The following is a 15,301-nucleotide window of genomic DNA, read 5'->3' on the forward strand; positions in this document are numbered from 1 at the left end:
ACCTCGTGAAGTAAAGTGATGAGTGAATGGATTCACATGTTAGGTTAGCCAGGACCAAAGGAATTCAGCTTTTGTTTGTTGGCTCTGTTTGTTTTCTAAGGAGTGCATAGGATAAAGTTTAATTTACATAACACACTGTTCTGTGACAGCACAGGTGAATGGGGAGAGGTGAAGGCAGGAGGTCAGGGATCCTCAGTCCTCCTCAGACCACTGCTGGGGGGCAGCACTGCAGCCGATCCCAGGTGCCAAGCCATGAGCATCTCGGTCTGGGTTCAGAGAATCGTGTCATACCATCATAGAGCCACGGAGTCGTGGAGTCATGGAGCTGTAAAGCCAGAATCATAGACTCACAGAACGGTTGGGCTGGAAGGTCCCTTAAAGATCACAGAACCTCAGAACCACAGATGGAATGCTTGGGTTGGAAGGGCCCTGGAAGATCCCAACCCTTGCCTTGTTCTGGTTGCCCCCCACCAGCTCAGGCTGCCCAGGGCCCCATGGGGAGATGCTGGGGGTCGCTGGAGTGCAGTGGAGGATGTGCAGCCCGGGCTGTGGCTCTCAGCTTCTGGCAGCGTCCCGGCAGCGGTGGGTGACCAGCAGAGGGCCCGGCTCTGCCGCTCCTTTATCCCGCCCGGAGCGCCCCGCAGAGCCCACAGCAGCGGCCGCAGCCGGACCGAGCGGAGCTCCTCCGGCCCCTCCTCGTTCCCCGCAGCCCCGGGGCTGCTCCGTCAGACGCTTCCCGCAGAGGGTGCGGAGGACATCATGCCTTCGCCCCCATCGCTCGTCCTCCTGCTGCTGGCACTGCCGGGGGCCGCGGCGATGCCGGGCGCAGCCGGGCGGCACGCAGAAGGCGGCGTGCGCCCAAACCAGGGCGCAGGTGGAGGCGGGATGCTGCCGGTGGCTGCGCAGGATAACGCAGAGCTGAAGGCGCGGCCGCGTCGGGGCACGGTGGAGGACTCCAAGTCGGTGCAGCAGTACGTGCCGGGGGTGCGGGTGGAGTTCCCGCGGCCCATCAACGCCGCCAGCCTGCACCCAACCAGGGCCATGGTGCCGTCCAGCACCGACCCCTCTGAGCAGCAGCGGGGGGTCCCCACGGACGGGGGGGCTGAGCCCGCCGCCAACCTGACCACGGTGTCCGACAAGAGGCTGCAAATCCAGAACCCGCTGTACCCGGTGACGGAGAACTCCTACAGCGCCTACGCCGTCATGTTCCTGTCCCTCATCGTCTTCGCGGTGGGCATCATTGGGAACCTGTCGGTGATGTGCATCGTGTGGCACAACTACTACATGAAGAGCGCCTGGAACTCCATCCTGGCCAGCCTGGCTTTCTGGGACTTCCTCATCCTCTTCTTCTGCCTGCCTGTGGTCATCTTCAACGAGATCACCAAGAAGAGGCTGCTGGGGGACATCTCGTGCCGCATCGTGCCCTTCATGGAGGTAAGGAGCTGCTCTGCCCCTTCTTTTGGGGGTGCCATCGCTGCCCAGGGCCTGGCACCGTGTGCCGAGACCTCACCGTGGGGGAACATCCCCCATGTTGACTGCTGAGCAGAGCTGGGGCAGGGATGGGGTTGGGAACCTGAGGTCTCTGCTCATTCCTTATGGGTGAAAAAAACGACCCCAAGATATAGAATCATGGGATAAAGTCATTCAGGTTGGAAAAAACCTTTAAGATCAAGTCCCACCAGGAACCTAACGCTACCAAGTCCACATTAAGTCCCCAAATCACCCCAAATCTTCTGGAGGTGCGCTCTGCACGCTCCTGGGGGCAGCCAGGCTGGGTATTAGTGCAGGAGGCCCCAGGAGCAATTGCTCGTGGCCTGGATGCATGCACCTGAGCAGGGCACCCAGTGATGCTACTTTGGGTACAGGTCTGGGTGATTCCAGGCACAGCCCTACGTGTGCCCTGACCGCAGCCAGCGCCTGCAGGTTGCAGCCCAGCACAACGAGACGATGGGCTGCCAGCAGCCCAGCAATGCCTCTATTGCTCAGGAAAGCAGGAGTTGCTCATTCCTGGAGGTCTCCCATCCCAGACTTATTAAGTGAGGGCTTTGTCCCATTTCCATCCTCCACCTCAAGCATCCCATGGCACGACCAGGCAGCAGGAGTACTCAGATAGGGGCAGGAATATGGATGGGCATTTGCCAAGGCAGGTTCAGTGCTGGGTGAGAATGGAAAGGGAAGGGGAATGCCCCCAAAGCAGAGCCCTTCATGGGGAGGTGCTGCTGTGACCTGAATCTGAGCAGTCCAGTTTGCTGCACCTGTGAGGGTGGCGCCTCCAGGATCAGTGAGCCAGCAGCACTGGAGTGCCTCAGGATCCACCAAAGAGGGATGCTGAGATCTTGCTGAGGGGGATGCTGAAGGATGGGCACAGCGCAGCTCTGGGGATGTGTGTCCCAGCACAGTCCCCAAGGACCAGGAGAGGAGAGCCTGGGGGCAGCCTTAGGGTAAAGGAGAGGCGGTGGTACAGCTGGTGCTGAGCAGAAGTGCTGGGACAAGAGCAGCACTGCTGGGCGGTGGGGCTGGGTATGGGATGGCAATGGCAGTGCTGTGCTGAGGGCCATGGTGCTGTCAGGGGAGACGCTGCACAGAAACTGAGTGGTGATGCTGGGTGTTTGGCATGAGCTGCTGTGCCCTGCAGCACTAAAGAGGCCAACTCAGAGCCACTGCAAAGGGCACAGCGGGGATGCCAGAGCTGTTCTGGGTCGGAGGTGCCAGGTCTGTTTCTTGCAAAACCCACTGGCAGGTTGCTGCATGCTGCACACACATCACAAGGTTTCCCAAGCGCTGGGAATGTCCTTCGGCACAGGGGGATGTTTGGTGGCTTCGTGAGGCCAGGAACAGCCACGGGGCTTTGGGGCAGCAGCATGTGACTGCTGTGCTCCTGGCCAGGGGCTGCGGGGTTGAATGCTGATTGTGACCCTCGGCGCCTGGGCAGCCCTCCCTCTGCCTCCTTTGGCAAACAGGGATGTTTCTCCTCAATGCAGTGGAAATCGCCCCAAGCTGGTTTGTGACAACGGTGTCCTCAGCTCTATTGGGCTGCCTGGGAAGCAGGCAGCAGATCTGCAGAACAGGGCAGGGACGAGCCAGCCTGGGCAGCCAGGGCCATGGGAAGGCTTTGATGGGAGCAGAGGTCCGTGCTTTTCCTCTCCAAAAACATCCAGAATAGAAGAAGAGCCTGAGAGACAATCCTGCTGTTCCCACCCTGGCTGGATGGACAGACTGGCATCCATCAAAGCTTTGTGCAGAACAGGGAGCAGTGCAGGGACACGTGGGTCAAGGGATGCTTATCCGGCGCCCCTCCAGGAGTCACAGGAAGGTGGCTCCACACCTGGGACGCGACCTCTGCCAAACCTTGGAGGAAGGCTCTGGGGCTGTTGGGTAGCTGGGAACTTCCAGTGCCATCGTCAAGTCAACCCCTCCAAGGCCCCCACTGAACTCCCACCTGTTCTGCTTCCTCTTCACCAGGTCTCATCCCTGGGAGTCACCACCTTCAGCCTCTGCGCCCTGGGCATCGACAGGTTCCACGCGGCCACCAGCCCGCAGGCCAGCGCCCGGCCCATCGAGCAGTGCCAGTCCATCATTGCCAAGCTGGCTGTCATCTGGGTGGGCTCCATGACGCTGTCGGTGCCCGAGGTCCTGCTCTGGCAGCTGGCCCAGGACACGTCGCCCGTGTCCGGCGTGGTGACCGAGTTTTGCACCATGAAGCCTTCGTCCAACCTGCCCGAGTCCGTCTACTCGCTGGTGCTCACCTACCAGAACGCCCGGATGTGGTGGTACTTCGGCTGCTACTTCTGCCTGCCCCTCCTCTTCACTGTGAGCTGCCAGCTGGTGACCCGCAGGATCCGCGGCACCGAGCAGAAGGCCGAGTGCCGTGGGACCAAACACAGCCAGTGTGAGAGCCACCTGAACTGCACCATCATCGGGCTGACCGTCATCTACGGGCTCTGCACCACCCCTGAGAACGTCTGCAACATCGTGGTGGCCTACATGTCCCCTGACATGTCCAAGCAGACCTTGGACCTGCTCAACCTCATCAACCAGTTCTTTCTGTTCTTCAAGTGCTCGGTGACGCCCGTCCTGCTCCTGTGCCTCTGCAGACCCCTGGGCCAGGCCTTCATGGATTGCTGCTGCTGCTGCTGCGAGGGCTGCGGTCCCGACGCCGCCTCCAGTGAGGGCAGCGCCGATAGCAAGCTCAAGACAGAGATGTCCTCCTCCATCTTCTTTGACAAGCCCCGGGAGTCCCCTCCGCCCCTCCTGGCTCTTGGCACGCCGTGCTAAGTGCCAACCAGGAGCCGTAGAGAGCATTTCACCACCTCCTCCCAAGACCAAACGTTTCTGCCATTAGTGCCCCGTGCCCGGACGTGGAGCAAGCAGGAGAGTCAGCTCAGGGGCTGCACCGTGGGCTTCAAACCCCGTGTTGGGCAAGGGGTGTCCCGTCCCCGTGGCTACATGAGTGGCCTTCTTGCCTCTGCCCAAAGGACATCAGCTCCCTCTGTGCCTGGCCAGGCTGGGAGGTTGCTGCTCTGCTGATGGAGTTGTGCAGGAAAGGTCCCATCTGCTATCAAGGAGGGTTTGCAGAGGACTTAGCAAACACAAACTGCCCTCGTCCTGTCCTGTCCCCTCCTGCCAGCCCCCTCCACAGTAGGAGAAGGTCCCAGCGACCAGATCCCAGCAGTGCCCTGTAAGAGCTCAATAAACCAGTAAACTAGAGCACGTTGTGCACGTAGACATGCAGAGCAATGGGGGGTCAGAGCACGGTGGGCTGTGTGACCCCACACTCTTCCCTCAGACCTGGGGGCTCTGGGTGGGCACGGGCAGCTCAGTGGGGTGAGGACACACGGGGGTCAGGAAAGCGGCGCTGGGCCAGGCAGCGGCTGAGGGTAATGGCGTGCTGCTGAGTGCCAGGGCAGCCTCTGCTGAGCTCCTCCAAGCACTCAGTGCTTTGTGGGGTTGGGTTGGTCCCAGCAAAGCTCAGCACTGGGCGGCGGTGCCCTACAGCCTGCAAAGCACTGTGCAGAGCCAAGATCCCACATCCCATCCAAAGAGCCCCACACAGTGCTCCCGGCTCCTCGTCCACTTTGCCCATCAGGGGCACAAAACCCACCCGAGGTGCCGATCTCAAACCAGCACACGTTCCAAACCCAGCATCCACGTCTCACCAGGGCTTACCAAGGCAGGCTGCTGGGAGCAGCGAGGGCAGGCTGGCCGTGCCGGGCCCCCCCGTGCTGCCCCCAGAGCCGAGCTGTGAAAGCTCCTTGTGTGTGTGGCTGGCAGCCGCCCCAGCGCGGGATGCCGGGCACAGGGAGATGGTTGCTACGGGCGGGTGAATGCGAGGGGCTCACTGTGGGCTTTGTGCAGCAGCACCCACCGAGCTTTGCTTTCTCAGCCCTGTTGCCAGGGAAACAAAAGCCCCAGTTTTCTTCCCAGTAGCACAAAACTGAGTTTTTCCTTTCCCTCTGCCAGCCCTCCCCGCGTTGTGCTGACGCTGCTGGGGTTGTGGGGGTTTGGAAGCTCCTCACAGCACAGGGCGTGCATTGGGGCACAGATGCCCGGCAGGGTCCTGGTTGGGGCACGGCTCCCCAGGGCTGGGCCCCCTGCACAGGCAGCAGCGAGGCGGGAGGAAGGGCGAGGTGGCCGCTCTCAGGCGCTCACTCAGTGCCGCTCCGTCCTGAGCCCCGGCCAGGGGCGAACAAAGGCCGGCTTGTTGCTGCGGCTGCGTGGGGAGGAAGGAGCCAGGCTGGGGGCAGGGAGGGGGGGCTGTGCAGCCCATGCAGGCGATGCGTGGTGCCCGTTGCACCCCAGTCTCACTCAGACCCCGTGCCCAGGCAGGCAGGGTGCCGTAAGCACAAAGCGCAATTCCAGGTGCAGTAGGGCAGCCTCTAAGAGGCACACGGTACGGGGCACCCTGCCACCACGGCTCACAGCCCACAGGGAAGAACTGCTAGGGGCAGGAGGGCAGAGATCAGGCAGGAGCTCCCCAGCACGGCTGCTCCAAATCCAGCACTGCTGTCCCAGGATAGGCCCAGAACACAGTGTGGGCGAGAGGAGAATCCAGAAGCAGCGATGGCCACAGCTGGAGGGCTTGGAGCCCATCTCCATGAGTAAACAAACAGTGCACTGGGAGCCATCGGATCGGTTCCAGCAGGTCCTGAGTGTCACCATGGGGACTGCAATCCGGACAGAGGCACCAGGTACTGCAGGGTGAGCAGGGACAGGGACTGGGCAGCGCTCCCACGGCACAGGGATAGCCCTGAGGAGGGGGGGAGAGGGGGGAACAGTGGCAGAGAGGAAGCAATGACTGCAACCACACCCACCAACGCAAAATTGTTAATTTATTATTATTAGGAGGCAAAAAAATTGTACAGTTACAAGAATCATTTCCCAACAGAGGTCAAATTTGCGCCAAAATATCTCTTAAAAAAAAAAAAATGGGGCGGAGAGGGATGACAACACTTTACAATCCATTAAATTAAAAAAAAAAAAAAGAAAAAAAAGAAACCTCTCTTTGTGCAATTCTGCAAAAATGAGAACAGAAGAGAACCCCCGGCCTCACCACCCCCAGGAGCCACGCAGGAGCTGAAAGCCCCCATCGCCCACCATCCCCACAACCCCACTGGGGCTGGGGACAGGGCCAGTGCCTTCCCACTATGCCAGACCTGGCCCCATCCTCCCTGCTGCTGCCAGCATGCCCCCCTTACCCAGAAATATCCCACCCTCACCAGCCCCAAGCAACCCCAAGGCTGCACCAGCACAGACCCAGTAACTCAGCACAAAGGGACAAAGACACCCTGGCTCTTGGAGGCCTCCTCTCCTCTCCCCTCCCCACGTGCAAGGCAAGGAGCCAGCTGTGCCACCCAGCACCCCGAGGCTGGGCAGCAAAGCCAGGGCCAGGGCACAACTGGGCAGCCCTGGGGCACGCGGGGGTACGGGGCTGAGGCGGCCAGGGCAGCGAGGAGAGGCAGGGGCAGCTGAGGGCAACGTGCGCAGGCTGGTGGCAGCGGGTTGTGACCAATCCCCATCCCCACGCTGGGGTGAGGAGCTTAGGGCTGGTGGGGAGATGGCATTGCCCCCACAAACCCTGCTGTGGGGACTGAAGCCTGGGGAAGGACAGCACAGATGTGACCCCGCAGCCCCAGGGTGCTGCAGCTCCTCCTGGGGGACTTGCCTGCAGCCCTATCCGGCCCCGTCCTGGGGGCTGCTGTCTGCCACGCACCTCATCCTCCTCCCAGTGCTGAACTCGGGCAGCCCACAGCCTTCCTACAGCTCACAGGGCCCAGTTTAGTAACAGCGCTAGTGCTTAAATTAAAAAATTAAAATATATATACATATATATATATACTGTATACACAGACAACAACAGAACAGTGCCAAAATGGGAAGAAGAGACAGAGAGAGGAAAGGAGGGCAGAGTCGGACATTTTCTTTACAATAAAAACAAGGGCTCCACCTCAATGCGAGTGGAGTCTGGGGTCCCCTAAAAATACCCATCTAGAGAGAAAGAGCTGGAGGGACAGAGCAGGAGAAGGAAAGGGTATGGGCTTGTACAATGGCATCTTCCCGATCTGAGCTGCAGTCCAAGGGATCTCAGCTTCTCCTGGACTTCGAGTGCTGAATAAGCCACTGTAGGGTGATGTCTGCAAAGGCAAGGGGTGTTTACAGCCTCTCCTTTCAGCTATCTCCCCCTCCTGCACTGGGGGAGCAACCTGGGTGCACTACAACAAGCCCTGGTCCCCACCCACCGGCAGCCTGAGCCACTGGCACTCACCAATGTTGTCCTTTTCTTTGCAAGAGATAGAGTAGCAACAAATCTCTCGGTCCTGGATGGCAGAGAGGTTCCTGCAGGAGAGGAAGAGTTCTGGCTGAGTGCTGCAGACTCTGCAGGCTACACTCTCTGCAGCAACGGGTGATGCCTCAAGTCCCTTTGGACTCAGGCTCTGAGAAGGGGGTGCCCCTGTAAGGGCAAAGTCCCCAGGACCTTGGGGACTTCAAGGAAGGCCGAGTGAAGACACTGTTGCATTGCTCCTGCTGTCTGACAGCCAGGCTGGCACAGGGGCTGCATGACAGGCAGGAGGAACCTGGCCTCCAGGAGATCCTGGCCACAGCTTTGCTCAGAGCATCCTACAATTCAGTTACACAGCACAGCTGGCAGATCGCAGAATGGCCAGGGTTGGAAGGGACCTCAAGATCACAAATCTCCAACCCCCTGCCACACGCAGGGCCACCAACCTCCGCATTTAACGCCAGACCAGGCTGCCCAGGGCCCCATCCAGCCCGGCCCTGAAATGAGATGGGGCACAAAGGACTTGGGAACTGCACGGGGTGCACAAAGGATGAGGGCAATCTCTGAGCAGTGCGGAGATGCCCCGGGCCGAGCTCCCGGCACGGTGACACCCTGCGCCACCGCAGAGCGCTGAGCACGGCCTGCCGGGCCCCCGCGCCCCCCAGCGGCACACAGCCCAGCTGCCGCCCCGGCTCCTGCAGCCCGCGGGCTGCGCTGCTCGGGCAGCTCCTGTCCCAGCCCTGCGCCACCCGCACTTACATCTTCTCAATGAGCTCCTTCTCATCCAAGGCACCAGGCAGATCTCGCTTGTTCCCCAGGACTAGGACCTGTAGAAGGGGAGAGGGGACGTGTGAAGCTCCTGGGCACCAGAGTGTGCAGGGAACGGAGCCTGGCACCCTGCACCAAGACCTGTTTGGGATGTGAGAAGTCCAGGCTACTTCACCAGAGGACAAAGAAAATCCCTTCAGCAGGCAATGAGAAGGCAGAGCACCTCCATTAACGGTGTTCATTGGCTTGTACCCAGCATCTCCTGCATACTTTCTTGTCCCACTGAGAAGCTGCCCAATCTATCCCCTCTGAAGGGCACCGGTTTCCCTTGAGGCATGTAGGACACTCCTCCAGGAGCCATTTATCTTTGAGCAAAAAATCCAAGTGAAGCTGGATGGGCTAAAATTGACATTATCAGGATACAAACACCCTGCAGAGCCTTGCTCCCTGCAGGCAGCCAGCCCAAAAAAAGCAATGGCTGTTTGCAGTACCCACTGATCTCTTACTTCAAGGCTTTTCACATCCACAAAGAAATCCTAGGACTAAGCAAAGAAAATAAACCCCAGGCAGGACTTCCTCATCGCTCCTGAGCGAACCACACGACTGTCATCTGACAAGGACAGCACTGAGGCAGCTGTAAATCAGGGCCTCTGCAGCAGCACAGCAATACAGCATCCCCCAATTTACATTTGGAGTAGCCTTGTTCTTAAAAAAGAGCACTCTGAAGCGCTGCAAATGCAGTGCCTTATGTCAGAAGCTTAATTTAGTTGGCCACGAATGCTTGGGATGTGGTGCAAGGTCCTAGATTAGCTCCTTTCCAAGGATGCCAATTCCGGAGGCTCTGTCAGCATCCTACCCTGGCACATGCAGCTGCCAACTGCGAGCCCCACTGCTGACAGCTCATCTCCTGCAAACATCAGAGCCGAGCACCTGTGCTACTGGGTGATGAAACCTGAAGGTCTCCCCTCACAAAAAGGTGCAAATTCATGCAGGGGGACAGTCTCACACATGAGGGTTTCTCTTGGTCTCTTCTAAGCCTCCCTCCTAAGGCTGGAAGTGCTGTTCAGCCCAGCCCTGGGATAGAAAGCATCACTTCCCCAGTTTCAGCAGGAGTGCAGTGGGATGGTGTGTGCAGTGGACGAGTGGATAGGACACCCTTATCCTACCCAGGCAGCAGCTCACCGGGATGCCCTGGAGCTGCGGCTTGTCGAGCAGGTTATGAAGTTCATTCTTCGAGGCCTCGATCTTCTCCTGGTCAGCAGCATCCACCATGTACCTGAAAGGGAAGGAAACCTGAGCACAGGCATGTGGCAAGCAGAGAGAGCTGGTCAGCTGGTGAAGACCACAAAAATCTGATTTTCTAACTGGGTTTGAACAACTCCAACCTCAGCTTGCAGGTAAATATTTGTTCTTAGGAGTCTGCTTTCCATGAACGTCTTTGCCAGACTTGTCTCCATCTTGGACTCTCTGGGAGTGAACTTCCTGCAATATTTGCAAGTAGGGGACATGCAAGGACACTCACAGACTGCTGACAGTCAGCAGCAAGCGCTGCACAGACTCCTCTAAGCAGCAGGTTCACTCAGCAGCACAAACACGGACCCGGGAATACACTGCTGGCCATTAGCCCTCACATTATCCTCTTGAAAAGGGCCAAGACCCCTCTGACCTTTGCTCAGTCCCTCTTATGGCTGAGCAGCACAAAGCAACCAAGGGAGCAGGGAAAGGCAAGATCCAAGGCGTACAGCTGGGCTGAGGAACGCTGAGTGGAAGGGAAGGCTCCACAGGGCTCCACAGGGATTCTGGAGGCACTCGAGGTGCATTTGCTGCCCTGTGCTCAAAGCCCGTGAGGCACTGAGACTGCGATGCCCTGCCCAGTGGTGGAGCTGCTCAGCCTTGCTCAGTACCCTCAGGTAGGGTGAGAAGGATGAAGGGACGGCCCCACGGCTGGCCAAGCTGCATGCTGTCACTGCTGCTGATGGATACTCACACGATGGCACTCACTCCACGGCAGTACCGCTCCCACATGCTGCGAAAGCGCGGCTGGCCGCCGATGTCCCAGAGCTGTGACAGGAAGAAGAGCCCTTAGCACAACCCCCCATCACAGGCTGCCCTCCCAGCACGCACCAAATGCAGCCCCATCTCCTCCTCTGTGCCCACCAGCGCCTGATCTCAAACCCAAGGATGAGGCTCCAGACTCGACAAAGCAAGCAGCTGGAGAGCATTAGTCCTGGGTCAGTGCCTCCCGTGACTTAGAGAGGCTCTGACAAGCCTCTGCTCACACAGAGAGCCGCCCTGGCCAGAGCCCAGGGCCTCTTCCCCATGCCCACCATCCCAGGAGCCTGGAGGAACTGATGCATTTGCCAGTTGAAAGCAGTAGGCCTGCTCTCAGAAACACTGAAGCATTTCTAGCTGAGCTGCAGAAGGAGATGACCAGCCCACTGTTACCTCCTAGTACAGTGTGGGGACCTGGAAGACCCAGGGGGACAGGAACCTCTCCTCCCTTCACCCTCAAGGCAGAGAACACACCTAAAAGCTGTGCCCTTTCTCCCCAACCCTCCCACTCTCAGCAAGGTGACCATGTCTACAAATCCTGACCAGCAAGCTCCAGCTTTACAGCCTGGCCTGGCTCTTACTGCAAAGATCCAAATCTCTTCCACCCCTACTCACAATCTCCTCTGGAAGGTACTGTGCAAACCTAAAGGCCAGATCTTCCTACTAGCAATCCTTAGGAACAAGCAGCTGGCACCGCTGGGATCCTTCAGCCTCCAACGGGAGAGCCCACAGATCAGCCCTCACTCCAACTTTCCCCCCAGTTGGGAACTTCTGCACCTCACCTTTATGGTAACGTTCCCTTTGGTGATCTTCCTCATATTGAAGCCCACCGTTGGGATCATGTCTTCATTGAACTGGCCTGACTGCAAGGACAAGCCAAACAGCATTAGGAGGCTCAGAAACCCAATCAGCCTGCCCCAGGGAGTGCAGCAGCACCGCAGGGGCTGAGGGTCTGGCCAGAAACAAACCCAAATCCCCTGCGGGGGCCTCATCTCCCACCCCCCCATCCCCACGAGCTGCCCCTTGGCTGCTGAAGCCTTATCCACACACAGGCAGCAGAGCTCAGCCACGCGCTGGGCTGAAGCATGAAATTGCTGCAGATTCACAGCAGCCCACTGCCACCACAAAACTGGGTTACTGCCGTCAGAGCAGTGAGCAGAAGCCATCCCTGTGCTGCGGGGAGATCTGCCTCCCTGCTGGAGGGCTGGGACAGTGCTGGGCCTTCACAGCCCACCTCCGCCTGGATCTGACACTGCTGAGATAATGATGCTCCTCTCCAATCAGCTCCAGCCCCCAGGCCCTCCAAGGTGACTTCAGGACAACAATGAAAGCCCATTCATAAAACCCATTTAAAGCCAGGATGAAATCCTGCAGCCCCAGACCTGAAACCACACAAAGAGAAGGCAATTGATGCCATTTTCTGATAAGCAGAATTCAGCCAGTCCTCAGGATTTTCCAAACCTCTTCCAGCAGTTCTGCAATACGCGCCGCTTCCGTTTTTCATTTCCCTTTTGCATTCTGACAGCAAAGAACAGCAGCCAAGAGGTCTCTGAGCCAAAGCGCACTCAGAAAGCACCCTGGGGACCAGCGGCAGGGAAGGAGGGTGGAAAGCAGGGCTGCAGAACCGCTCCAGCACTCCAACCCACTCCCCCACCCAATAAGCCCAGGCCGGGCACGTGACACCCCCAGGGCGCCATCAGAATCCCACACAGCCACGCTGCTTTGGGGTCCCATGAGAAGACAAGCGATGCTTCTGCCCAGCCCCACCAACCCCCCGCTGGGTTCCTGGCTCCCGTGGGGATGAGCGGAGCCTCCAGCCCAGTCCCAGCCCTGTCCTCTGCAGCGCACAGCCACGCCAGCACCTGCCAGGCCAGGCATCGTCCCTCGCTTGAGGACGCCAGTGTGCTGTCACCCCTTCTCAGCACAGTGCTGCCCCAGACACGGCCTGCTCTGAGTAAAGCACACCTGCCGCTCACAGCCCACCATCCTGAGCTGCCCCCTTCCTTAGGAGCTCAGTAACCCAGGCTTTCTGCATGGTAGGAACCCCAACCAGGCTGCAGGGACATCCAGCACTGCGGTCCTCAGCTCCAGGGCCCGGGGGACACATCTGTGGGCTGCCCCAGTTGCTCCAAGAGCCCATGCAATGTCAGCATGGCCCATGCTGCCCTGACCCACAGGCATCAGCTGCGATGGTGCTCCATGGGACAGACTCATCCTACTGCCTGCAATGCAGCTAAAACTTTTTCTTTTTTTTTTTTTAATAAATACTGTATATAAAGAACGTGGTAACACTGAAGCTCACACAGTTTCTTCCAGGAAAATGATGTTTCTCAGATAAAAGAAAAAAAATCTTTGTGTTGTTTTTGCTTCTTCAGCATCGCACCACAGTCCCAAATGTGCCAGACCCCACTGCCCAGCTGCTGCCTTCTCCCAGGGCACAACCAGGAGATGCTACAAGAGCCAGGCAGAGAAACAAAGCTCCACTGAGCTCCTCAAAGCTGCAGCCATCCCTGAGGCTCTGAGAGGGTTTGGACCACAGATTTCCAAGCTGAGCTGCTCGAGTCCCATGCTGCCCTTTTATCTTCACACCCATTTGCACCCACTGATGTTTACATTCTCACTGAGGCTTCCTTTCAAGTTTGTGCTCTTTCATTAAAAAAAAAAAAAATAATTACAACACAGCTCTTTGCTGCACCTAGAGCTTAGGTTATGCTGTGGGGGAACTCGAGGACAAGGAACATCAGCCAGGTGACACACCAGCAGAGCCCTTTGCCTTTGGCTGACCGTGGCCACCTGCAGCAAAGCCCTCCCCTGGCACGGCAGCAGCAGGGCTGCAGCTCTGCAGGCAGCCAGCCCATCTCCCAGGCACCTGACTTCCATTTTTGTAGCCAGGTGAAGAACAGCAGCGAAAAATGCTGGAAGATGCAAAGCCTCCATGAGCCCCAGCGCTAGCACACATCTTCAGACTGTAGAATGTCATCTGGACCCACAGATTTCTTGGAGAATCTCTGCATCAGTGCTGAAATCAGATGCTTTTCAAGAGTTCAGTTGTTTTTTCTTTCACCCAGAAGCCTGAATCACAGCCACTTCTCCTTCTAACGCTTCTGTTCCGACACCTTAAAGACAGATGAGATGCTTCAAATGCTCCTCACGCAGATCCTGTTGGGTTGGGATTTTTTGGCATCTTGGTTTTTTTCCAGTTGTCTCTGGCAAGTTCACATTTGCAGGACGTTACCTCAAAGATCTCTGTTTGTTTTCAGCGTGTGTCTGCCAAAGAAAATCTGAACTGTCCAAATAACTTCACAGACAGGAGGCCCACCTGCAGAGCCTGAGCACCTTGCCCAATAACCAGAGCCAAAGGTGCTGCACACCCCATCACCAGCTGCTGAACACCAGCAGAACACGCAGCCAGCTTTAGCCCAAGCACTGGAACCTCCTTCAAGAGCTGCCAGAATAACCAGACGTCCCAGTTCCCTACAGCAGCCACAGTGGCGAAGTGGGATGAGCCTCTGAGCCTTGTGCTGGAGTCCTGTATGCTGCAAAACTGTCACATGTGAGCCATTCACGTGTAGAACTGGAAACCCCAGAAGCCATCAGGCATGGCTGGGGAGGAGGGACACACGGGGACAGGGCTTTTGGAAAAGCAAGAAGGTGGGGGGCTTCCCCACTATTTCCAGGCACACACAGAGAAAACAGCTCAGCAGGTTTGGAGTAAAGCTCCACTTCAAGAGGGAAGAAATTATTTTCTGCTGGATTTTTCTTAATTCAGCCTCTGTTGCTACTAACAGAGAGGCAGCAGCAGGACCAGCCCACACATGGCACTGCTGTGTCCCACCCCGACATGAGACTGCAAAGCAGAGCACTGAATGGCTGGGACAACGTGGGCCCTGGAAGGACTTACAGACAGAGCAGGCACGGAGCTCCCTGTCAGCCACTGCTCACCAAGGGGGGTGGGAGCACCAGGCTGTGTGCTGAGTGCATGCAGCAGCTGCTAGCAATGAGCTTGGGAACACCCAGAGCTGCATCTCGGGGCTCGGAGCAAGGAGGTGCAGCACCGTGACATCGGTTCTGTGGGAAGGCTGGTTTTGGGAAGGCTGGTTTCCATTCCTGCCATGCCCAACCAACGGAAACCCACCCACAGAGCACAGCTGCAGTGCACTGAAGCTTCCAAATTAGCTGCAAAACCACCTTTGACAGCACAGCAGCTTCTGAGCGAGCAGAAATAACTCGCTTCGCTTCAGAGCCGAGGAGCAAGGATGGCGCGTGCAACGGGGCCACAGCCGTGAACTGGGACAGGCAGACAGACCCCAATGAAGCCCTGAGATTCCCGAGAGCCCAGCCCCAAACCTTCGGGACGCACCGCGGGCGGCTCCCATCGCACCGCACCGCGTCTGGAGACGGCGGGGAGAACCCAAAAACGGCCCGAACGCGGGGGGCAGACGGGGCTTTGCGGGGCGGCTCTGCGAGCACAGCCGGCGGGATTCGGGCTGCGGGGCCGCGCGGCGCGGGATGACGGGCGGGGCGGGGCGGGACGAACCCAGCGGGGGACGCGGCGGCCGGGCTGCAGCCCCAGCCGGGCGCCGGAGCCGCGCCTCGGGAGCGGAGCTCATCGCGGCCCCACGGAGAGCGAAATCCGCTCTGCCGCCACGGACGGAAGCGCGAGACAAACGGGCCTCGCGGGGCCGAACCTCGGCGGTAGCGGGC

General features: G+C 58.4%; 2 protein-coding genes across 2 annotated transcripts; one reads left to right on the plus strand and one right to left on the minus strand.

The window, feature by feature from the left end:
- The first annotated feature begins 409 nt into the window (after positions 1 to 409).
- On the plus strand, positions 410 to 4,745 carry GPR37L1 (G protein-coupled receptor 37 like 1). Its single transcript, XM_042837439.1, is given in 3 exon segments — positions 410 to 437; positions 440 to 1,434; positions 3,463 to 4,745. Coding segments are annotated over 3 exon segments (1,836 nt in total). The 3' UTR covers positions 4,276 to 4,745.
- Positions 4,746 to 6,310: 1,565 nt separating this feature from the next.
- On the minus strand, positions 6,311 to 11,562 carry ARL8A (ADP ribosylation factor like GTPase 8A). Its single transcript, XM_042837433.1, has 6 exons — positions 11,380 to 11,562; positions 10,533 to 10,606; positions 9,728 to 9,821; positions 8,537 to 8,604; positions 7,763 to 7,833; positions 6,311 to 7,631 (listed from the first exon to the last, which is right to left on the minus strand). The coding sequence occupies exons 1-6, from the start codon at positions 11,482 to 11,484 to the stop codon at positions 7,582 to 7,584; spliced, it is 462 nt and encodes a 153-aa protein (XP_042693367.1). The 5' UTR covers positions 11,485 to 11,562; the 3' UTR covers positions 6,311 to 7,581.
- Between the last annotated feature and the right edge of the window lie 3,739 nt (positions 11,563 to 15,301).

The sequence above is a fragment of the Centrocercus urophasianus genome, unplaced genomic scaffold (assembly GCF_019232065.1).
Source record: "Centrocercus urophasianus isolate 14NV4802_14NV808 unplaced genomic scaffold, USGS_Curo_1.0 seq_70, whole genome shotgun sequence".
In the NCBI taxonomy this organism is placed as follows: domain Eukaryota; kingdom Metazoa; phylum Chordata; class Aves; order Galliformes; family Phasianidae; genus Centrocercus; species Centrocercus urophasianus.